This window comes from Catharus ustulatus, chromosome 4, assembly GCF_009819885.2.
Source record: "Catharus ustulatus isolate bCatUst1 chromosome 4, bCatUst1.pri.v2, whole genome shotgun sequence".
Classification (NCBI taxonomy): domain Eukaryota; kingdom Metazoa; phylum Chordata; class Aves; order Passeriformes; family Turdidae; genus Catharus; species Catharus ustulatus.
In genome coordinates this window covers 11,476,337-11,501,951 of record NC_046224.1, presented here as the reverse complement: position 1 = coordinate 11,501,951, position 25,615 = coordinate 11,476,337, and the positions used below count along the sequence as shown (strand labels likewise).

The 25,615-nt window shown below is 40.4% G+C and overlaps 1 protein-coding gene across 1 annotated transcript; it reads left to right on the top strand.

Moving 5' to 3' along the window:
• Positions 1-19,055: 19,055 nt before the first annotated feature.
• On the top strand, positions 19,056-21,116 carry LOC116995172 (MLV-related proviral Env polyprotein-like). The gene has a single exon (XM_033057568.1). The coding sequence runs from the start codon at positions 19,056-19,058 to the stop codon at positions 21,114-21,116; it is 2,061 nt and encodes a 686-aa protein (XP_032913459.1).
• Positions 21,117-25,615: the final 4,499 nt, after the last annotated feature.

Here is a 25,615-nt window from a genome sequence, read left to right as displayed (position 1 = left end):
CCATGGAAATTCATCTCTTTGTCTGTCATATTGTACTTCTCTACAGTGTAAGCAAAAGCTTTCAAATGTGTTTTTTCCTTCTGTATTCACAAAAATAATAAATTTCCACATGAAGAAAGACGAAGCTGAGAAGAAAAAGCAACACAACCATTCAGCTGTGTGTTGAAATTCAGCTGCACTGTATCCTGCAGCAGGACGGCCCCACTTGTACTCCCAAGGTGGGAACCACCAGCCCATGCCCTGTCAGAAAGGGGCTGAGGCTCTGCTCTGAGCTCTCTCTCTCTCAGGGGGGCTGCTGACTCGGCTGTGCAGTTATAAACAGTGCCAGTAGTGAAACAGTGCACAGATAGCAGTGCAAAATTCATTCTGATTGCACTCACATGACAAATGGAGCGATCTTCCTTTGGTACAAGGTGGGAAGGTAGGAGAGGATGGGTGGCTACAGGATTGTCTTTAGGGAAACAGGATGAAGAGGACAGAAAGAGGAGAAAGACTATTACTGATCCTGTTTTCTCATCTTCTCTCTTCTTATTATTAACCTCCAAATTCTCCCTTGCTTGATCTTTTTCCATCTGACCTTAGATACCCCTTCATCTTGTCACTTCTTTCTAAGTCTCTTCTCTGTCTGGCCAGATGAGTTACTGAGGATCCACCTTGTTGCACCTGTGCTGTCCCAGGAGTACAGTGACTGCAATCTGAAAGTACTGGCCAGATAATCTTTGTGCCAATAAGTTACTATTGAAGAGCAATGCCCGTGCCCTGGTCCCAAGGGCATTTCCCCAGCCTGGCCCCTGACCCTGTTGCTAGCAGCTGCTGCCAACAACACCTTAAGGAAGAGGTTTTTTGGCACAGGGTACCATTTGTAAGAAAAGCCACACAATCCTCTGCCTCTTCCTAGAGAAACCTGTACACAGGAGAGTTCTGTATCATCATGATCTTCAGCCAGCTCTTGGTGTAGGAAACCATTAATTAGTATTGGATAACCAGGCTCATGTCAAGATTTCTGGAATAAAAAAACTGGGTGTCTTTAATGGTATTTGTGTTCAAGTGGAGTATATAATGGCAATAAACTATTTACAGTGAAAGCTATCATACAATTTATTCACCCTCCTGTGAGAAGCTGATTTCCAACACGCAACTGTTCTCTGTTTTGTAGCAGATATCATTGTAATGTGTAGGGAAACAAATCTCATGGCCATGACTCTAATGGTACTGCAGATAGCTGTGAGGCTGCTCAAGCAGCTGAGGCCATCTCTTTATTTTGTTTTCATGGGAGAGTGGCTGTTATCATATTATCACCAATGTTATCCCATTAAAAGGCAGCACTCTGTCATTACTTCCCTCATCAGTAAGGCACTAGGTTGGAATTAATTCATTTTTTTTGAAGATTTTCACCTCCTTGGAATTACCCCTAACTAAACAGTATTCATGTGTACCACAAAATGACACACAGGTAGGTGGGTAGTGATTTAGTGCTAGAGCTATAGAAATGAAAATCACTCAGCCTGAGTTCTGTAAAACTTTGCCTTACATGCAGTCTAAGCTATGTCTAATTATTTTATTAACTATATATTGCAGACATAGATTTCAGTGAGAAGAGAGGGGTAGGGAAAAAATGTATCCCTGAAAACAGAATTACTCCTGGGTTTTAGAGATAGTTATGACAGGGTTCCCTTTGCAGGGTTTTAGAGCTGCTTATTTTTCCAGAAGCCAATGTAGAACTGCTGTCCTATATCTATCACAAATTGATTCATTGTTCGATTTTTCACTCCAAGATCCTGACACTCTGGATCAAGCAGCTAAGCAGCAATTAACAACGTTTATGGATGGCTGATGCAAAATAGAGATTGATTCCAAGGTGATCCCTCTGCTCTGCTTAGCTCCTGGATTTGCTTGCAGGCAGAGCAGGAAGAGGCAATGAGCAACTTATACAGAGAACAGGATGTACAGGGAGAGCACCATCTTCTGACAATGTTCTGAACCAATTAGAAAAACTACAGCCTAGTGTTCTAAGAGTTATTTTCTAATTCTTTTCATTATAAACATTTGCTTTTATTTTAAATATAAATTCTCTCATATTACAAATCCAATAAATAAGAATTTCCTTTGAGATACAGGTATGAAAGTTAAGCTCTCTGAGTGGATGCAATGGCATTTTTTTAACACTGTAAAAATGTAGAATTTCTATCTAGAACTGGCCTTTTTTCTTTTTTTTTTGTTTTATTTTTTCCCTTGGCTTCCTGTTCTCAGAGCAAAAGCAGTTCTCATGCAACACACTCATCTAGGGGAAGGTATTATGGTAGCATGTATTGTTTATCATGAGGTGCACCAGAAATTTAAAACAAATATTCTAGTAATGCTTTGGGATTTCTGAAAGAGCTGTTTGAAACTGGTAATTCCTAACTCTTCTCTTACAAAGCTATATGCCTCCCTCACCAGGAACTCAACAGCATAAAGAAGTGAAAGCCAGTTTTCAGGAACCCAAACGAGAACCCAAAGAAGCTTCAATTCAGAGATTTAATAGATGTTTAATCAAGGCTTTCTGGGACTCAAACTGAGATGCTGAAAAAATTAATGTTCTACAGAGATATAGGTCCTACTTGCAGGCTTTCAGGGTAATGAAACAATATCTCCATGGCTGGGAATTTTTTTAATTTCAAGTGTCAGATTAGACTGGTCCACATTCATGGTGTGCTTCATTTTCAATAAATTTGGGCAGAAAATCTTATGTTTGCAGGAGACAAGAATTTATTCTTATCTACCCTGCATACCATTTACCTATCTGCTTGGTGGATTAAAATTAGAGTTAACTCCTGTGGGAGAATGATTAGTGAGCAGAGAAGAAGGAAGTGGCTAAGGTACTTTATAAATAAATGTATCACCTAACTGCACTTTAGGACTTGCATATTCTCTGCTAGCAGCAACTAGAGTGCTGCAAATTACTTTATTACTAAAGAAATAAATATCCATGTCTGCCCACATCAATCTATCTCCTGCTTCATATTCTTCAAGGCAGGGATATTGCTTAAAATAATACATACAGTCCGATTGCAAAATAAGGTTGAAATGATTTGAAATTATTATTTTAATTGTTTAATGGATCTGTTTCAAGAAACTGGGTTGAGAACTCTTTTTCTGATAACCGCATCTCAATAACCCCTTACAACAAAATTCATAGACTGATTTTAGTTCATACTGAACTTTGACAAAATTTATTCTATGTTGTAGTACAGTTCCATATTGATCATAACGACCATGTCAGAATATGTGCTGCTTTGTGCTATGGTTTAGTCCTAATAAAGAAGAAAGAGGGAGCAGGGAAAGAATTATTCCCACCCAGCATTCCTCTTGAGGTATCCTTGGTACAGGGTATCCTGTAACTTGGGGAGAGTGTGATGAAGCGACAGAAGGAGGTTGTTCCACTTCCATCCTCCATGCTGCAGCAGCACAAGGGTGCCAGCTCAACCTTCTGTTGGTGTCCATTGAAGAAAATAGTTTGCATCCATTTTTTATGGATGTGTAAGGTGAACTCCAACAGGAAATGCAGACTTTCTCAGCTCCATCTTTCCAGGAGGTCCAGCCCTAATGATGTTGTTGCTATAATTATCGTGCCCTCTTTGATGTCTGCAAGAAGACTAAACAATGATCACTTACAACATCAAGCAAATGTGTTTATGAGGATCAAACTTATGTGTGACTTAGAGACATCCAATTTCACATATTTCATTTGCAAATTGTTCCCTGAAGATTTTTTTCTTTTTTTTGTAAAATCCTACAGCTTTATAGAAAATCAATTCTCTGTCATCTAAATGTTGCCTTATAGCTCAGCATGCCCTCAATTTATTTTTGTATTGCTCCCTATTAATGGGAGTGTATATTCGAAATAGCTGTAAAATATATGCTGTGCCTTTCTGCTGGGGACAATTTTAGAGAAGTTTGATGAAATTATATCTAAAGTGAGTGCTCTAGATTTTAAATTAGTATAATTTATATGTCCAGGGTGACAGATTAATAACAGGCGCCCATATAACTTAAAACTCCAATTACAATAAACAAAAATTAACTTGTTGGAATTGTCATGTATGCAAGAAATTAGTTTGAGTAATAAAAGAAGATTTTAAGCCAACTTTTCCTTTTCAATGCTCCCAGCCTGAAGTTCGTGGGATTGATGGACTACAGTTTACCAAAGGCAGTTACGTGTTTCAGAAGGGACTGATGCTGACAAACATGTCAGCCTTGCATGAAGAATCCATAGAAATGACCTGCAAAGAGAAGAACCATTTTGTGGACTTCAAGCCAACGGCTTGTGCTTGCATAAACACTGATGAAAGATCAGAGTGACACTGAGAGTCTGCAGAGGCCACGTTAAACAACAGTATTGAAACATGGCAGGAAAATTTGGGGTTGGGTGGAAGTCATTGCTACTGAAAATCAGCATTAAAATAAACATTTATTTTTGCTCACAGGAGTTTATCTGACAAACTATAATCTTCAATTAATGCTGGTTTCCATGTCTTTATCCCAAATTACTAAAATCAGAGTCTTTTCCTGCACTCTCCAATTACAATTTCTCATCAGCTCTAGCATCTCCAACTCCAATGAAGACGGTAAGAGAGGCATTGGGAGTGAAGATGATGGTCAGTCTGGAACTGACTACCAACATTTTTGGGGGAAGCAAAATAGGAATGAGGGTAAAATAATAGACAAGAAAATATGGCCACTGAACACAGAGGAGGGAAGTAGTCTTGGAAAAATCATATCTGTCAACTTCACCAATTAAAACTGAAACTAGCTAAATCAAATTATAAAACACACCTCCATTATAAAAATCACCACATTGTATCATATTCTTTTCATAAATAATATAATCTTGGGAATTAAAACCATCTACTATGAGTAAAGAATGAATTTAAAAGAATACTGTATATGAAAACTGGAGTAGAACCTGAATGCTGCCCTAATTTTTAACAATAAGATGAGTGTCTAAAGTTGGCTCCTGCAGATAAGTGAAAGCACTAACAGGACAAACCAACCCTTCCCTCACCCATTTATCCCCAAGTAAATGTGTAAAAGCAAACCACACAACTATTAGTCAAAACATAATGATGTGTTGAAACCCCACCTCAATGTGTCGAGTTGTGACAGGGAAGTCTTTTGCAAATGGGAATTTTCACACCACAAAATGCTAATTATGAAATTATAATGAAGATAGAAATTGAACAAAGCAAGAACTATATTATTCATAGTGATAACAAAAGCTCTCTTAAGTCTAGCAGACCTTGACCATCTTGTTAACAGACCAGGAATATCTATGTAAAATCCTAGCAATGGTCCAAAAGTATTTTCAGTCCAAATGATTGTTATTTAAAGACTGTACTCACATCTCCATAGGAAAAGTACAAAATAAGATTATTGTCAGCCTGTGCAAAATGGCTGACTAATGATCACATCTTAAAATTTGAACCAATGTTGTGATAGATTAATCATGGCCATGAAGTATGAAGTAACTCAAATGGGAATACTCTGACAGCCCATAATAAATCAACTAAGAGCAACACTCAGAGCTAGTAAATAAGCTCAGAACCAAATATAGAGCATATGAGTCAGGCACAGAGCTAGAACAGCAAATAATATAAATAAATATGGAAACTGCAAGAAAGATGTATTAATTTGCTACAAAAGAATGCAGAAGTATGTAGAAAAGAGGAAAACAAAATGAAAAATAAAACCTAAGCACTCTTGCCACTTTAAAAAAGGCAAAAATATTTCCAAGTTTTCATCTGTAAAACAATACTGACAACAAATTGAATGGGGGGATATTTATATCAGTGTTCGGCTGCTGGAAGAAGGGATGAAGAGTCTGCAAGGCTCTCTGGAGCAGTAGAACAGGCTACAGACAACCCAGAGCCCAGGTGGGAGACAGCAGCATCAGACTCTCCAAACAGGTAGTTAGCATATCTAGATCTGGATAAATATGAAATGTCAATTATTTGTGGAAATATTGGGATACAGACCCTGGAAGGAGAAATAATTACAAAATATAAGTGAACATAATAAATCAATTCAGAAAGCAATCTCCAAACCTCAAAATATCTCCCATAGATCACAGTTGTTTGCAAAATCTGAGGCATTAATTGACCAGAGAATGAAACAACCATGGTTTCTTCCTCTTGATACATTTGTCCCGTATGTCAGGGAACTAGTGATCTATTCTAAAACATTTATGATGTAATGAAAAAGTAAAGACAAGAGTGATGGGGCAAGAGTTGAAGCACCTTCCTATGAAAGGGACAGCCTTAACTTCTTCTCAGTGACACTAACATGAATGGAATAAAGATAGACAAAAATTGAAAGAAATGTCTTGTAGTGCTGTTTGTGCATGAAAAGTTCACCCAGCTCTTTCATAAGCAGGAAGCCATTCATGTAGAACATGGCCATAAATCACTGGAGGGCATTTCTTAAAAGCAGGCTGCTCCAAAGTGCTTTCAGCCCATGCTCTCAGGGAGCAGCACTATTATTTTATACACATGCTACAATAAATGGACTGCAATTACTGCAACTTATCCAGGCAGGAATTGTAGCATTAAATGAAAGACAAGTGAATAAGAATACCAAATTGCAACCCTTCCAGAAATATAAAAGATGGGAGAACACTGAGACCTTTGGAAAATAAATTTTCATGTCCCTTTTAAGAAGAGGTCTGGAAATAATTGTATGAAACACATATGACAAACTTTATAACATTTTTCCTTATGTCTGTCTGAGAAACAGAAAGAAATCTCAATTCTACTGAAGCGTGCTAGAAAGACTGACATGAGACAAATATCCAAGAACGCATCACAATGTACTTTGCAGTCAAACACGCAATGTCCAGACTATGGAGAAAAGAAATTCTCCATTCCAGAATAGAGACCTGTACCAGAAAGCTTAGGCATCCTGTGTACCAGCAAACAGCCCTGAAGATCTCTGGGATCTAATAAGGAGGAGTCCAGGCAAGCCACAAAAGAACAACAACAAAAAAAAATACAGTCTTAGAGCACAAGAAAAATAGATCACTTGAACACAAACCACTCATGACAGTGATTCCTTGACTGCCTCAGTGACAGATGAAGCAATGTGTTTGTTAAGTACAAAGTTATCACAAAGTATTATTTGAGAGAAGGGCAAGAAATGAAAACAAGAACCATTGAGGGTCAGATGGAATGTTCATCTAGGAAGAGGGAATACTTGGGGTGGTGTAAAAGAAAAGGTTAAACACAGAGGTAATTCTGCAAGATATTTCCTCACCTTAGTATGGCCTGGGACTTCCTAAACCAAAAGTATTGTGTTTGTTTATTAGCCCCCCAAGGAATGATTCTTTCCATGTAATTTTCTTTATAGCCAAAGGATTCAATTCTTTCAGTGCCTTTCAGTATGCAGCATGCCGTGTGTAACTGAAGTGTACTATCTTCTCATTTCTCCATCTTCTCCTCTAAAAGCTCTCTCTAAATGTACTCCAGTGTTTTCTCTGGTAATTGCTGTTGATCTCATGTGAGCTTTCTTATGTGTTCTCAAACATTTTTTAAGTACCATGACTCATATCAACATCTCTTTTCACATGAGGCTTTGCTAATGTGGCACAGACCAGAAAATTAACCCAGTATGTTTTACAGGTGAAATATGCATTTCTGAGAAACCCAGAATAGCATAGAGGCAGAACAGCTGGAGTTTTGTTGGCCATGATGTTGTTTCTGTGAGAACAAAAGCACATTTGTTCCTCTGGTGTGAAAATACTGCTGGGATGCTATCCAGAGCAGGGCTGTTTTCACTGGAGGTTAAACCTTTGCTGTCTTTTATCTACTTAGAGTGAAGAAAATTGTTCATGCACAGTGCAAGGTATGAGCAGCAGTGCAAGGCATGAGCAGCATTCTAGAGTCATTCCCTACTTATCTGCATGACTGTTCCAAGCTGTCTGTTACATAAAGCATGAACACTGAAGAGTCAGTGCCTAGATGTCAACATAATAGACAGCTAAGAAATATCTTGTATGAAGGGAAAGATTTTGTACATCAGTGAAGAACAATGAGCTAATGAGTCATGGATATCCTGCATGAAATGTCTTGAGCCAATTATAAGGCTTATCCCATTCTAACCCCAAATTATCTCACTAGGTCTGATTGGGAAATGGGAGATGTTTTCATATTCATCTTATAAGAATTTTCCATCTATGTGATGCTTAAGTGTGTTTGCTGGGAAAAGAAAATTAAAATAAATCACCTAATTTGGAGCTGTAGCGTACAAGGATGCGATTAATTTTCTCAGCACACTGGTGGTTTCTCCTGCAGCAGAAAGCACACACAGCATCCTCCTGCAAGGCCCTTCAGACTCATGGCACCTCTGCCCTGGCTCCCCCCAGCACTCAGCAGTCAGCTGGAAAGGAACAGTTGGCCAGAAAACAACAGCAGCAAGTGGAGGAGCTGCTGGTGGCATCTCCCAGGCTTCACCAGCTCATTCCCAACACTCAAGTCACAATCAGCTAAGGGTGATAGGGATTTGCAGCCCAGAACATTCCCCAGATCCTGCAGACATCTCTGATGCACACTGAGCTGACTTGGGGAATGACAGAAATTATGAAAATTCTGCAGGGTAGGGGAAAATGGTTCAACTTTTGAAGTTCCTCATCAAAAGCACCTGAAGCACTTTCAGTGCCTCAACAACTCCATAGTGGCTTCTTAAGTATTAAGTACTGCAGAAGCATGAATCCTTTTATCAGTTTTGCCATGTTTGCAGTTCTAATGAAGGCTTTAGTATCTCTTAGCAGTTAAAGTGAATTCTGTGTTTCCTAAAGATTTTTTTTTTATTCTACTTATTTTTTCTTCAGATGAAGATAACTATATTGGTATATCTTCCCTGAAAATTCAGATTTTCATAACACATTATAAGCATATAAATGTCAAATTAACACAGGAAAAGTCCCAAATAAATCTGAATTAATGCTCTGCGCTAAGTGCTATGGTGCTTTGATACTTCCACCTGTCCCTTTTGATATCTTCACCAAACCTCATTTAAAATCTATATGAAGCATATATAAAGTCCAAGGTTGCTATCAATGACAAGCACATATTCATTGCAATATCAGTCACTCAGTTTTCAGAGTTCCATTGCCCTTTCTCTCACTGGGTTGGCAAGTGAGTAGAGCTACAGCTTCCATCCTGAACATATTATTAACTAAAGCATGGACACTGAAAATCTTAGTTACCATGATGGATGAAGCCCTGTCACTGTCTGTATAATTTAGAAAGTACAGCTGACCCTCTGTTCTCTCCTTACTCATCTGGTATAATTGCTTAATGACTGAAATCAGAAACTAAACCATACATTTATCAACATGTTATATGTATATGTATATGTACATGTATATGTATATGTATATGTATATGTATATAAACCCATCTACAGTCAAAAGTTCTCCATTTTTTATCTCATTGCTCTATAACAACTTCTAGCCATTCTTAGAATATAGAATGTTAATAATCATTCTTAATAAAGTTAAGCTGTTAATAAACAATTTTCACTTCTTTCTTATAGGGAGTGATCTCTCAAGAGCAGCAACGCTGTAGCAATATTTCCATGTTATATTAAAGTCATCCACGAGGCATCTGGAAAGGCAACCTGATTTTTTTGAGCCAATCTTAAAACTACTGAAACTCAAAAAATTGCACAAACAAATGAGAATTAAATATACAAGGAAGTCAGAAAATCTAGATCTCAAATCCAAGCTGAATATAGCTGAAGAAATTCCTAAGAATATACAATAACCCACAGAAAAACTGCTACCAGGAACGTCCTCCCTCCTCCCCACCTCACCCCCTAAACTCCACTGCTGTCAAGGACACTGGATTTTTATTTAATTCACCCTCCTCAATTTCTTCCATAGCTAATGCAGCCAGGCAAGCATTTCTGCAGCCAAACACCTGATGAGACTGTCATGAGTAAGAATAACATTTGAGCTGTGTGAAGCTAAAGAACCAGCAAAGAATCTGCACCCTAAGGAAAGTTTGTTATTCCTGCTAGCACACAGCTGGAAAACCCCATCCCTGTGGTAGCTAAAACAATTTAATTAGCCCCAACTTGAGCTGCTCTGTTATTACACTGGTCCTTGACGAAAATGTTTCACAGCATTTCCCCCTCAGTGTTTACTTTAGCACATCGCTGTTGGAGGGGGATTTTTAAAGCATTTGGGGTCAGCTGCCTTTTCCTCCTCTCCAGCCTGTGAGGAATGCTGAGTAAGTTGTTCTCACCTGCTAAACTAATATTATTGCCTCCAGGTTACAGCAGCTAGTGGCTAAGCTAACAGATCCCACTCAGGCAACTCAGGCTCCTATTTTACACATGGCCATCAGATCTAATGAGGGATCAAAAAACCTGCCAAAATGTAATTTTAATTTTAAAAATCTGTCTGCCATCAGAATCTTATAATTGAGGAAACTGGTCTAGGGAAGAACCATGAAGATTTTCAACTCCAGGCCATGGGTGCTGCTTGTAGCATCACCCAGCCGCTCCCTGGCAATTACTGCTCAACAGTCCCTGCAAATACATGGGCAGGCCAAAATCAGTGGAAAACACTCATAGACAGCCTCAGCATGCAGGTTTAGGAATTAACATCTTCCCCAAAATATTCAGCCCATCAGGTTAGAGTCCAAATTTATTGGGAAGAAGTTGAGAACTGGATAAAATGTTTCTGTGGATTTAATTTAATCCACAGAGAGGATTTAATTTTCAAATATTGTCAATTTGTTCCTTTTACTTAGTCTGTGTACTTTCATTTGTACCAACTCAGAAATATTTATTATACCAATTTGTACTGCAATATAGCACTGGACATAGTCAAGCCCCAAGACTGCTTTGAGTTTTACCCATCCTGCTGTTTTTTGTTTGGGTTTTTTTTGTTTGTTTGTTTGTTTTTTTAAAGCCATAATTGCTGTAAATTTACCACCCCATGTGGGAAAATGGTCAGTCAGCCAAAATGCACTGCATCTAGAGGTACTCTTAACAAGGGTAACAAGGCAGTGAATGCCCTGATTTGTTCAGCTTAGTTGTCTGAAAAGTACAGTAATTTCACGATTATAAGCCGCACCATTTTGACTAAAATTTTGGTCCGAACCCAAAGTGCGCCTTATAATCAGGTGCAGCTTATATATGGACAAAGAACAAAAAGTTGCTGTTTTAGTTTGGAGGACAGGTGTCTGCTGAGAAAGGCAGGAACTTCTCTTTGAAATGGAGAATGTAAACCCCTTCCCTCCAAATTATTATAATTTTGAAATCAAGGGGCTTTCAGGCAAAGATATGGGAATTGGGAATAACAGTTCTTTACTAGGGAAATCAAAATAGAAATACAGTACTACAAAGAAACAAACTCCAAACTCTGACAAAGTCAGAGTACAACCTGACACCCCATCAGGCAGGGTGTTGGTAGCAGTCCCATTCCATGGTGGCTGCATCCTCCTGCAGTGACAGATGTGGCTCAGTTGGAGCAGTGCTCCTGTACAAGGTGTAGTTTCCCTCTGGAGCTCCAGTGGTGATGCGGAGAAATCCCGTTTTCCTCTGGAGTCCAGTGGAGAAAGGGGCTGCCTTAGTGTCCCAAAACCTCTTTTTTTATCTTGGTAAGAAATGTTGGGCTCTTCCCCCTGGCTGGAGCAACTTCCAATGGGATGCAGTAATTTTATCAGTCCCACAGTGGGACTCAATGGGCCATTAGCAGAAAATGACTCTCTGGAGGAAGGATGGGGTGTGAAAAGATAAAGAACAATGCCCTGCCTGGTTTCAATGGATGGCCCATTAGCAGAATATCTGCCATTGAGAGAAGGATCACTGTCCCCACCCTGAACAGATGGTGATAGAATAGATACCTTTTATCACACTCTGTATTTTAATGTGCAGCTTATAATCAGGTGCGGCTTATGTATGGACAAAGAATGAAAAGTTGCTGGCACCCGGAAGTGCGGCTTATACTCAGTGCGGCTTATAATCGTGAAATTACTGTACCTTGTTATTCTGAGAGGAAAAGCAATGCATTGGCCCTAAAATTGTATGTGTTCTCTAAATTAGCAGAGCACATACATCACTTTCACCAAAAGTTCTACAATATAGAAGATGGTGCCTTTATTTTTAAAAGTAGAGATTAAAGTTGAACTGAGCAATTAATAAAGGTTATAGCTCCAGAGGGGCCTGAGTTTCAGTGTCAAGCAGCCACCCACAGTAATTTATTTATGGAGCAGATGGTGTTACCTAAACTTGGGCCTTTGATACCAGCTTAAATACACACCTAAGCTTTTTATAGCGTTCAGCTACTGACATACTCAATTTCATCTTTCCAGTACAAGAATGGATAAGTTTTTTACTCAAAACCCAGGAAAACAGTCACAGTGTGACATTTTCAATAGTCTTTTTACAAAGATAAGATAAGGGAACATGATGTATGTGAGGAAAAGCGAGTGACCTTTTGTTCACTATTAGGGAAAAGTGTGTAGACGGGGGATCGCCCTAGCCATGTCCTTGCAGTTTTGCCGTGCTTGTGAAACTGCAAAGAACAGAAACTGCTATGCCCGCGTATCTTGCGTTCCCCCCCAACTATGCCCTTGCAGTTTTGCCGTGCTTGTGAAACTGCAAAGAACAGAAACTGCTATGCCCGCGTGATAATAAATGCTTGTAGATATTGCAGCGCCAAGGTTACGGAGAGAACACTGAAGAAGAATATCGTGAACCCTCGTCAACGACCACCAAGAAGCAAAAAAAGGGGGAGCGGCCCCCGAGCAACAGGCTGAGCAAGCGCAAAAAGCACCGGAAGGAGAGTTCGCGGAAGGGGGGGCTCGACAGGGAGACGAGAACTTAAAAAGGAAATTCGAGCCGCGAACGGTGTGACAGTTAAGGAGCACTGACTCCCCTGTCACCCAGCGCTGCATCTTTGCTTTCTCTTTTCTGTACTAATAAATTGGATATATAATTGACCCAATAGCCCATTGTGCTCATTTATTACAACTTGGTGCCGTGACTCGGATCGGGAATTTGAGGGGAATTCCTCGCCTAAGGGGGGGGGCGCCCCACCGACTCGGTGGCCCCCGGGCTTGGACTTCACCCCAATCCCGACTGACGATCCTAAAATTAAAGAAAGGAGAAAGCAAAGGGGGATTCGAGGGCCGGCGTACCCCTTTAAAAGCTTGTGCACAAGGTCCGGACGAAGACGCAGGACGCGTAAGTATTACGGGAGCCGTCCGGGCGGGGGTGGGATCCCGGAGTGCGACTGTGTGGTGTGTGGACGAGAGGGGGGCTGGCAGCCAGATACCCCCAAGCGAGAGCGGACCCTTCAGTAGTGCGGTTCCCACAGACCCGCGAGGGCTTGGGCCACGAACTAGGGGAAGCGGGAGTTGTCTGTGTGATTGGAGGCACTCCGGAAGAATGGGACAGGGGAAGAGTAAGTCCCCTATGAGCATCAGGCTTCCGCCCATACCCAGAGAAAGTCCCTTAGGATTTCTACTGGATAACTGGGAGCATTTTTTAGGCACACAGGGAAAAGATAAGGTTAAAATGATACACTACTGCGTGGAAATATGGGGTGGGAAGGAAATTTCAAAAAATGTGTTTTGGCCCGTATATGGGTCCTCAGAGGATTGGGTGAAGCAAAAACTGAATATTTGGGTGAACACCAAGACCCCTTCTTGTGCAGAAGAAAGTGATTATGCAAAGGTCTGGGTAGAACGACCAGAGGTGTTCATTTTTAAATTAACAGAGAAATCAAAGGAGAATAGGGGTAAGAAAAAGGGAAATCGACAGGAGGAAGCTTTAATAGCCCCCCCTCCATATGTACTCCCACCCCAAGTACCTGAGCCTGCTGACCCAAGTGCACCCCCGGAGGAGGATTCGAATTCCGACCAATCAGAACATGCGGGACCAGTTACCCGCAGCAGGGCTCGGAAGGGACTATACCCACTGAGGGAAATGCCGATGGGAGGCCCCCAGCCGGGTATAGGGTTCATATCAGTACCTCTCAGCTCAGCGGATGTCAGGGATTTTAAGAAGGAAATGGGACGTCTAATAGAAGACCCGCTGGGGGTGGCAGAGAGGGTAGATCAGTTTTTAGGGCCAAATATGTATACTTGGGAAGAATTGCAGTCCATATTAAACATCTTGTTTACGGCTGAGGAAAGGAATATGATAAGGAGAGAAGGCATGCGTATTTGGGACGAACAACATAGACAAGGGCCAGCAGCAGATATCAAGTGGCCTTTACAAAACCCCAATTGGGACCATCAAGATCCAGCACATAGAGCCCATATGCAAGACCTTAGGACAATAATTGTGCAAGGGATTAGGGAATCAGTCCCGCGGGCCCAGAACTTTAATAGGGCCTTTAATGAAAGACAAAAGAAAGATGAAGCCCCTGCAGAGTGGTTAGAAAGATTGCGAAAAAACTTTCAACTTTATTCGGGACTGAATCCGAACGATCAGGTGGGGCAAGCAGTACTGAAAGTACATTTTGTTTCAAAATCCTGGGATGACATCAGAAGGAAGCTGCAAAAATTAGAGGATTGGCAAGATAGGGGGCTGGATGAACTATTAAGGGAAGCACATCAGGTTTATGTGCGAAGGGAAAACGAGAAGGATAAACGCCAAGTTAGAATGATGGTAGCTGCTGTGCGAGAGAGCAGGAAGCAAGAGGAGAGACCGAAGCAATTTGAGCGAAAATCGGTTGAAGTTCAGGGTCCGGAGAAGAGAGAGAGACAGGATTCAAAGGTGTGCTTTTACTGTAAAAAAAAAGGGCATTTTAGGAGGGAATGTCGCGTTCGGATTAGAGATGAGAAGGAGTTTAAAGAGGACTAGGGGGGTCAGGGGCTCTATCTATTGGGGACCCGAAAACATCAGAAAGAGCCCTTGATAAAGTTAAAAGTGGGTCCCCAAGGTCAGGAGATTACCTTCCTGGTCGACACTGGTGCAGAAAGATCAACGCTCCAGTCTTTACCTAAAGGTTGTACCCTGTCTAGGGACACCGCAACAGTGATTGGGGCGAAAGGAGAACCCTTTGATGTGAAAATAATAAAAGGGGTAATGGTAGAATCAGAATCTAAATTAGGGTTAGGAGACTTTTTGCTAGTTCCAGAATCAGATTATAATTTACTGGGTAGGGACATGATTATAGAATTGGGTATACAAATAGAAGTAGTGGAAAAAGAAATACAGATTAGACTCTGTCCCCTGAGACAAGAGGATGAAAAAGAAATAAATCCAGAAGTATGGTATAACCCCGGAAGCGTGGGGCAGTTAAAGATTTCTCCCTTTAAGGTCAAAATCAAAAACCCTGAAATTCCTGTAAGAATAAAGCAATATCCTATGTCCCTGGAGGGAAGGAAAGGGTTGAAACCTGAAGTAGACAGACTGTTAAGCCGGGGATTGTTAGAACCTTGCATGTCACCATATAATACACCAATCCTCCCAGTCAAAAAAGCGGATGGGTCATATCGCTTAGTACATGACTTAAGAGAAATAAACAAGAGAACTATAGCCAGATTCCCTGTGGTAGCAAATCCATACACGTTGTTGAGTAAATTAAGCCCAAACGATTTGTGGTACAGCGTGATAGACTTGAAAGACGCCTTTTGGGCTTGTCCTCTTGATGAGTCTAGCAGGGACTACTTTGCCTTTGAGTGGGAAGATCCGGACACTGGAAGGAAACAACAGCTTAGATGGACAGTGCTACCCCAAGGATTTACCGAATCCCCAAACTTGTTTGGGCAAGCGTTAGAGCAAATTTTAACAGATTATCAGATAAGCCCTGGGGTAACCCTGGTGCAATATGTTGATGACTTGCTGTTAGCAGGGAAAGAAGAGGAAGAAGTAAGAAGGGAGAGTATAAAGCTCCTAAATTTTCTAGGACTTAAGGGCCTAAAGGTTTCAAGAGCTAAATTGCAGTTTGTGGAGGAAGAAGTAAAATACCTAGGGCATTATTTAAAAAAGGGTGAAAAGAAGATAGACCCAGAAAGAATTCAAGCTATTCTATCGCTACCAATACCAAAGAATAAAAAACAGATTCGGCAGATCTTGGGCCTCACAGGGTATTGTAGACAATGGATTGAGAACTATAGTAGTAAAGCTAGATTTTTGTATCAAAAGCTAACACAAGAAGGGTTAATGAAGTGGACCCAGGAAGACACAAATAAATTGGAGGAACTAAAAAAGAGTCTAGTTCATGCTCCGGTTCTGAGCCTTCCAGATTTAAAGAGGCCATTCTTTTTGTTTGTAAATATAGAAGAAGGAATTGCATTTGGGGTACTTACCCAGGACTGGGCAGGGAAAAAGAAACCCGTGGCATTTTTATCAAAAATTTTAGACCCTGTAAGTAGAGGCTGGCCCACATGTCTGCAGATGTTAGCCGGATGTGCATTGTTGGTAGAGGAAGCTAGGAAAATCACTTTTAATAGTAGTCTGAAGGTATTGTCCCCTCATAATATTCGGGGGGTAATGCAACAAAAGGCAGATAAATGGATATCAGATGCCAGGCTCCTAAAATATGAAGGAATTCTGTTAGAAGCACCAGACTTTACCCTAGAAACCACCACTCTGCAAAACCCAGCTGCCTTCCTGTATGGAGAAATGGAACAGGGACCTTTAACCCATGACTGTCTAGCTACTATAGAAGAACAAACTAAGATTAGGCCTGACTTGGAAGAAGAAGAGTTAGATGAAGGAGAAAGACTGTTTGTGGATGGATCCTCTAGAATAGTAGAAGGGGAAAGAAAATCTGGGTATGCTATTATAGGAGGAACTGATTTACGAGTAATAGAATCAGGAGCTTTAGACAAGTCATGGTCAGCCCAAGCGTGTGAATTGTATGCTATACTTCGGGCCTTGACACTCCTAAAGGGAAAGGAAGGGACGATATATACTGATTCCAAGTATGGGTTCGGGGTGGTACATACCTTTGGAAAATTATGGGAAGAAAGAGGACTGATAAATTCACAGGGAAAAGGATTGATTCATCAAAAGCTTATAGTGAAAGTATTACAAGCCTTAAGGGGACCAAAGAAAATAGCAGTGGTTCACTTAAAAGGACATCAGCCAGGAATAGACTTTAAAACCAGGGGAAATAATGCTGCTGATCAAGAAGCCAAACGGGCAGCAGTAAGGGAGATGGTCTTAAAAGAAAAGCCACAGGTTAGAGAAGCACCAGAAAAGGAAGATGTAGAACTTATATTTACTAGTGAAGAGAAAGAAAAATTAAAGAGAATGGGGGTAAAAGAAGATAGGGGGAAGTGGATGACAGAGGATGGGCGAGAAGTATTGCCCAAGGCAGTAGCCCAACGAATGTTGTATAAGTTACATCAAGGAACACATACTCGACCAGGAACACACTGGGGGGCCCAGGGGTTAGTCGACCATTTCGCAACTAAATTCATGAGCATTGGGCTACTGGATATAGCTAAATATGTTACAAAAAACTGTCCTACCTGCCTACGAGTCAATCGTAGCAACCTAAGAAAACTACCTCCAGGGGGACGGCCGTTGGCAAAAAGACCATTTGCAAGTCTGCAGATAGATTTTACAGAGCTACCCAAAGTAGGACGAATTAAATATCTTTTAGTAATAGTAGATCATCTCACCCATTATGTAGAAGCATTTCCGACGGTTAGGGAAACAGCTCAAACGGTAGTAAAGACTTTGCTTGAGGAAATAGTACCTAGATATGGGGTGCCTGAGACTATTGACTCGGACAAGGGTCCGCACTTTACATCAAAAGTGACACAAGAATTGGCAGAGGCATTAGGAATTAAATGGGAAAAACATACCCCCTATCATCCACAAAGCTCAGGAAGAGTAGAAAGAATGAACGGGGAAATAAAAAAACAGTTGACCAAATTAGTACTAGAGACTAAATTATCATGGGTAAAATGCATTCCGTTGGCCTTACTAAATATTAGGACTCAGCCGCGAGCAGATGTGGGATTGTCCCCATTTGAAATGCTGTATGGAATGCCGTACAACCTGGAGAAAGTCCAGACCCACCCTAACATTAATGATCAGCATCTTAATAAATACTTAGTAACGTTAATGAAATTTAAAAAACAACTATGGGAAAAAGGAATGTGGGCTCAGAGACCACCTCTAGATCTTGTGTTACACCAGGTACAACCGGGAGATTGGGTTCTAGTCCGGAGCTGGAAAGAAAACCCGTTGACACCAAAGTGGGAAGGACCATACCTAGTGCTACTTACAACAGACACCGCGATACGAACAGCAGAGAAAGGGTGGACGCATGCCAGCCGAATAAAAGGACCAGTAGACCCGTCCAGGTTCTCCAACTAAAATAACCCCCGCTGGGAAGTCAAAGGAACAACTGGTGATCCTGGTGATCTAAAGCTCCCTAAAAAGGAACTTCACCCTGACCCCAGGGAAGTAAATGGACAAAGAGGACATTTGGGTGGGGGATAATTGGGTATTACAAAAAGAATTGATTGGGACTTCTGAAGCGCCGGGATATTGTAAAAGTTTAGAGAAACTTGCCCAGCAACCATACTATAGACCTGTGAGGTTAGAGCACTGTGGTCAGTTGTATAATGGAGAAGGGCATGCAGAGCATGACGATATCAGAGTAGTGTGTAGCTGGCTAGACTGTAATTGCTACCCGTTTGCATGTTTCTGTTGTAAAATTTGTAAAGAATTGTGGTGGGTCCACTGCAAGAAAGGGAGGGCTCCTAAAAGTGTGTGTCAGCCCTGTTGGGAGGGACAGCGCGAGCTGACTGCTTCGGTTTTAAACCAAAAAGTGGCAGCTCGAGAGCTGAAAGTGGGATCTCCACTCTGGTGGCAGATATTTTCAAAGGGGGTAAACCCTAACTTATATTGCTATCACCCCAACGAGCCTCCTGGACCATTCAAAACAGACATTGTGTCAGTCGAGTGTCGCAAACAAGTAAGAGAACTCAGGTGTGACATTCCACCATTGAAAGATAAAAATTGGCATTCCAAAAGAAGAAAGTGGAAAAGAGGAGTGAGTTCCGCCCCTGAAGAATATCCTTGCTGCCGTGAAGATGGTAAACCTCGCAGTTAGCAGCAACCTAACTGGCGAGCGAGGCAGAAGGGTAAAAGGTGGGGATAAGGAATCTCACATAGAAACAACCAAAAAGATGTCTACAACCTATGATGACCGGAGGCTTGGAAATAATAGGGTAAAAGGGACTAGAAAAAGAGTTTGCTTTGTCCACATCACTTGCACTAGACATCACCTGATTCTAATAATGCATTTAATAATAGTGATGAAATTGATAAAGGGAGTAGAAAGTAGTCATGAACCTTTTAAATGGTCTTTGATAAAATGGGAAGATTCAAGGGTGGTTAGAACAGTCATAACAGCAGGGTCTCCATCGTTCCAAGTCAGCCTTACAGAATTAGTAACCTTCAGGTACAGGATGACAGCAAACAAGTACAAGGCCGTCTATATGTGCCCAGCCTTTAACCCAGGGAAACCTTATTGCAATTACCCTGGTTACAACTTCTGTGCATATTGGGGTTGTGAAACATTAGCCCTTGGTTTTCATCCAGGCGGCCCGCCCGATCAGTACTTAAAGATAGGGAGAGGTCCTCACGGATGCAAACCTCCTCGGTACAATTATTCATGGGGCATAAAGGGAGGTGACCATACATGGTGTCAATTTATACACCTGAATGTCACAAGGCCAGACGATCCAGTATGGATAATAGGAAAGACCTGGGGATTAATGGCATTGCAGCCAGGCACAGATCAAGGAGTAATGATTCTAATAAAGAAAGAACCAATACCACATGACCCGGAACCGGTAGGACCTAATCCGGTAATAGGAGAGGGAGGTCAAAGAAACATTGTAAACACCTCGACTCCAAACACCTCAGCCTTGAGAGAAAATGCTACAGAAACCAAGAATGAAACCAAAAACTGGCCAGAGAAAAATCAGCCTGTCCAAGAATATAATACACTTTGGAAAGTAATGCAAGCCACCTTTAAGGTGCTAAATGATACATACCCCAATATAACGAAAGAATGTTGGCTATGTTACATGGTAAAACCACCCTTTTATGAAGCCATAGGATCTACTGCCGAACACAGGTGGGTAAATGGAACAAACCCCAGAGAGTGTCTATGGAGAAAGGAACAAGACAATACCCCTGGGATATCTCTAGCTCAAGTGAGGGGTAAAGGGAGGTGTGTAGGGAACATCCCTAAAGACAAGAATCATCTATGCAAAAGCCAGATGGTAATACCTATACCAGATCCAAAGAAGCCAGCTCAATGGCTCCTCCCTGCCGTAAATACTAAGTGGGTGTGTAACACCTTGGGAGTCACACCGTGTCTAGCAGTTAATAGTTTCGATATTACCTCAGAATATTGTATTCAAGTTCTAATCCTCCCTCGAATAGCATATCATTCTAAAGATTACGTCCATGAACAACATATCACCTCTAAGAATCATTTAACAAAAAGGGAACCATTTACAGCCCTCACCGTGGCAGTTTTACTTAGTGTAGGAGGTGCCGGAGTAGGAACAGGTGTTGCGTCCTTAGTTAATCAACAGCAAGGGATGAAAGATTTGAGAATTTCTGTAGATGAAGATTTGCAGAAAATAAATACAGCTATAAACGGATTAGTAAAATCAGTAAGATCCTTATCAGAAGTAGTACTACAAAACCGTAGGGGGTTAGATCTTTTGTTCCTACAACAAGGGGGGCTATGCGTAGCCTTAAGAGAAGAGTGCTGTACTTACGTAGATCATACTGGCGTAGCAGTAGATGCCATGGCAGAGCTAAAGAAACAAATTGAACAAAGAAAGAGAGAACGAGAGGCACAACAAAGTTGGTATGAATCCTGGTTCAATCACTCTCCTTGGTTTACAACCCTTCTGTCTAGCTTAGCAGGACCACTAATACTGTTTGTTTTAACATTGACCTTTGGACCTTGTATCTTTAACAAACTTATCAATATAGTCAAGAGAAGATTAGAGGCTGCTCATTTAATGCTTATTAGGGCAAAGTATGAGCCGTTAAATAAGGTAGAAATGGAAGATTATTTAGAACTCAGCAGAAAAGAACTAGTAAGATACAGTGAACAAAAAGAGTAAAAACAAAAAGGGGGGATTGTGAGGAAAAGCGAGTGACCTTTTGTTCACTATTAGGGAAAAGTGTGTAGACGGGGGATCGCCCTAGCCATGTCCTTGCAGTTTTGCCGTGCTTGTGAAACTGCAAAGAACAGAAACTGCTATGCCCGCGTATCTTGCGTTCCCCCCCAACTATGCCCTTGCAGTTTTGCCGTGCTTGTGAAACTGCAAAGAACAGAAACTGCTATGCCCGCGTGATAATAAATGCTTGTAGATATTGCAGCGCCAAGGTTACGGAGAGAACACTGAAGAAGAATATCGTGAACCCTCGTCAACGACCACCAAGAAGCAAAAAAAGGGGGAGCGGCCCCCGAGCAACAGGCTGAGCAAGCGCAAAAAGCACCGGAAGGAGAGTTCGCGGAAGGGGGGGCTCGACAGGGAGACGAGAACTTAAAAAGGAAATTCGAGCCGCGAACGGTGTGACAGTTAAGGAGCACTGACTCCCCTGTCACCCAGCGCTGCATCTTTGCTTTCTCTTTTCTGTACTAATAAATTGGATATATAATTGACCCAATAGCCCATTGTGCTCATTTATTACAATGTAGATCATCACTCTTTCTCCCTGTGGCCTGGACAAGGAGGTAGTCAAGAAACCAATAATTCAAATATTAACATCTCTCAGAGAGAGCCTGGAAATTACAGTCGAGGCTGGAAGCAGTCCTGAGCAGTCCATCAGCCTTTGAATTCATCCAGTGTCCAAGGACTCTACTTTGCAGGTCGTTTACATTCTTCACCTATCCAGGCTCTGTCTTTTTATTAAACTGCTAGTTAAAACTTTCTTACTGATGAATGTTAGCAGATATTGCTAGACACAACAACACAAGAACATTGTGCTGATTTTTGACAAATTGTTTTATGTATAAATTATATATGTTACAAAACTGAGATAATTTTTTGTCTTTTCTGCATAGCAGGAGACAAGATACAAGAGTTATTAAGAGCTTTTATTTCAAAAGGTCTGCAATGGAAAATGAAGCTGTTCAGTGCCATATTTCAGAAACCTTGGTGGGCCTTATTCTTCTAAAATTCCACGTTGAAACATAACTGTTCACAAGCATTATTACTTTACTGAATTTTGTATTTCTGCCACAGGGTTCAGTCTGGCAGTCAATCACTGCTTGGTACCTACAACCTGTTATCTTGGGGATGGAAATTATTATGATGATGCTGCTTTGTTGGTAGGACATACAGTCAATACTAGCCCAGAAAAGCACTAGCTATAACCCATGTTTTGGCAGCTTGTCAATAATCCTGGTGTTATGATCCAAAGGGCTTTAGTAGGACTTATAACCTGTGCCAGGTGAACAGAGGGATTGACCTTATTGAGAGTAGGGTGGAAAAAAACCCAGCAAATAAACCAGTTAGTTTTATTGCCAGGAAATAACCAAAATCAACAGATTGCTTGGCAAAAACACACTAAAAAGGGCAAAGCTGGCAGATCTTCTGAACTGTACAGTTAATAGGTTATTAATGGGAGAAATAATCAGTCATTAGATATTTGTGTTTTCTCACTTGATCACTTTCAAAGAAAAGTGAAAATAAAATCTTCAGAGATTTTTTAAATATTTCATTTTAACTGCTCTGTGTTGTCTTTTTACACTATCACATCCACAAGTCTTTAAGGAATACACACAGCAAAGCTTTATTAAAAAATGATCTATATTTTGTACTTTTATATTAAAAGTTAAGCCGATTTCAGTCAGCACTGAAGAAATATCAGCCCAAGTGGACAAGGTATCATGAGTTAGAAATATCTCACAGAAACAAGAGGATTCATGGAAGCAAGGTACAGAAATAACTGAAATGCTTTAATATTTTCATTATTTTATATTATATTTGAAGTTCATAAGCCCTTGTGTTCCTCTGGATGGAAAACACTTCTTTAATTTTCACAAAAGATGAACTTGGTGCTAGTTTGGAGCCAGTGCTGCTCCATGGTGGGTACCAGGGAGAGGGTTTGAATGTAGTATACTCGAGGCACCAGCATGCCTAACTGAGCCCCTCAAAGGTGCTTTTTTATTTTCATGGCCTTCACAGAGCACAGCATTTCGAATTCTACTCCTGTAGTTTTTTAAATCACAATTTAATTAAGATGCCTAAGTAGCCTGAATAGACAGTACCAATGTTACCTTATACCTTATCATAATTTCTTGGAATATTGCAGCAATTAAATTACAGTTTGCCCCACCCTTGTTAAACTTAGCTAACAAACAATTTTTCTTTCATGAATAAGAGAAAGCATTTGATATTTTTTTTTTTTTGTGTGTTTGGTTAAGGTTTGGGGGTTTTTTTGAGGTGAATATATGTGATACTTAAGATGTCAGTCTATTTCAGCAAGTGCTTGAAAGGCATAGTAATTAGCCAAGCAGAAATCACACAAATTGAAATAAAATAAGACATAAACAGAACAGATATCAAATGGCAGCATTATTAAGGAACTGTTTCTCGCATGAGAAGAAGGATGAGTAAGAGGAAAATGCAAACCTAGGCTGGATCAAACAAGGTGATTTCAGTGAAGATGAGGAAGCAATGATGACAACATCCATAACAGTAAAAAAATGTTATTTGGAATACCATATAACACTTTGATCAGATTGATCTAAGGGGGAAAAAGCCATGCCACCAATAATGGAAAAGGTACAGTGAAATGCTGCTAGGGAATATGTCAGAATATGTCTTGCAAAAGTAAAGGCAATTCCTTGTTACTCTTAAGAAAAAGTCTTAGGGCAGAAGGATTTTGCTCTGTAAATATTCTAACACAAACAGAAGAAGGGAAGAAAAGGAATTCAAGCTCCAAACCAAAGCCAACCCTCTTGGGAGATCAGTGCAGGTACGGTCTGGTACTCCACATTGTGTACTTTAGCTGACAAACAGTAAAAGCCCAAATATTTCTGAAAGCAGCGGTGCATTCTGCATTCATGAACTTTGCATGCTATAAACTGACCTCTGAAAACCACAGAAATATATTCAGACATGGGACTACAATTCATGAGCCTAGGAGAGACAGTACATATGAATCTTTAAAAGGAAAACATCACCAAGAAAAGTAAAGTAATTTAAGTATGGCTTTGAATGTTCTGGGATAGGAATGAGTTAAAAAAAAATCTTCCATGAAAGAAACCATTTATGTGAAAGCACAGTCTTTGATCTTGCTTATGCTGGAGCTTTCTGGAAAATGGAAATACAGGAAACCTTGCAATTGAACAAATATTTGAGATTGATGGCACATTCCAGATGAAGAGGGAATCAATAATATAATCATTCCATCATCCTTGGCTGAATTTCCTCTCTACCTGTAATAACTTTAATGCTAATCCAGCACATGCAAGCAGCAGCAGAACAGACATTGTGAGAAGAAGGTCTATGCAACCCCATCCTGGGAGTTATAATTCCTTAACCTGGCAGTTCTACACAGGAATAAAACCAGATCAGCCTTATACCTGAGTCTTCAAGGAGTGGATTTCCAGCATTTGCTGTAGCAAATGCAATTTCATCACCTGTATCCAGGGCTGAATTACTCAATGTCAATGCAGCTGCCGAGAGAAGACTTTTAGATGTGAACCTTTAGGTCTAACAAAAATTTAAAACCAGAAACTGTAATAAATTCCTACCCTAGGAATTGTTTTTGCACATGAAAAATTCCTTGGTCTACATAGATATATACATAGGTTTGTTCATCCTCCATAATATAATTGAAAAAAGTTTAAATTTCATTAAATCAATTTGAATTTTTATAGGTTGTCTGAAGGCAGTAAACTGAGATAATCTTATTTTACTCTGTTCTTATTGGCCTCTCACTCCTTATAGGAAGTAAAAGAGCATTTGCAGGGGATGTACTGCAACTGATGCTACAGGGAACAAACAGCAAGAGGAAGCTTAGGCACTGAAGGACAAAGTGGCTCATGCAGCTGAATTGGAAAGAGAGATAGAGAGAGAAGCCAGTTTTCTTTATTCCTATTCTAGCATCTTTCTTGATAGAAAATCTTAAAACCTTTCTCTCCTGTACTGGAGTGGTCATCCCTGAGAGCAGTGAGGGGATTAGAGAGAAATGTTTAAGCACTCTTTTATTTAAGTCTAAAATATATCTATAAAATGGTTTTGCTTTGGTTTTTGTTTGGTTTTTTTGAATTATTTTAACTTTGTGGAGAAATATGGATCTCAACAAAAGGCTCCCATAATTTAACTCTCTTAAATTCTCCAAAACTCTTTCCTGTGATAACTACAGTTTCTTTCATGCTTGACTATTAAATATCAGGAATCAGAATTTACAAGATACATCCTTTCTTTTTTTCCTCTGAGGCAGCAGGCTAACCTCATATATAGTTATAAAAACTGGTAAAGTAGTATGGATATGTGGTAGCAGTAACAAAGAATGGTTTCTAGTAATTTTATTTTTTCTTCTGTACTAAGTATCAGAACCCCCAAACAACAGAGATTCATTGGCCATCTCAAACATCACTTAA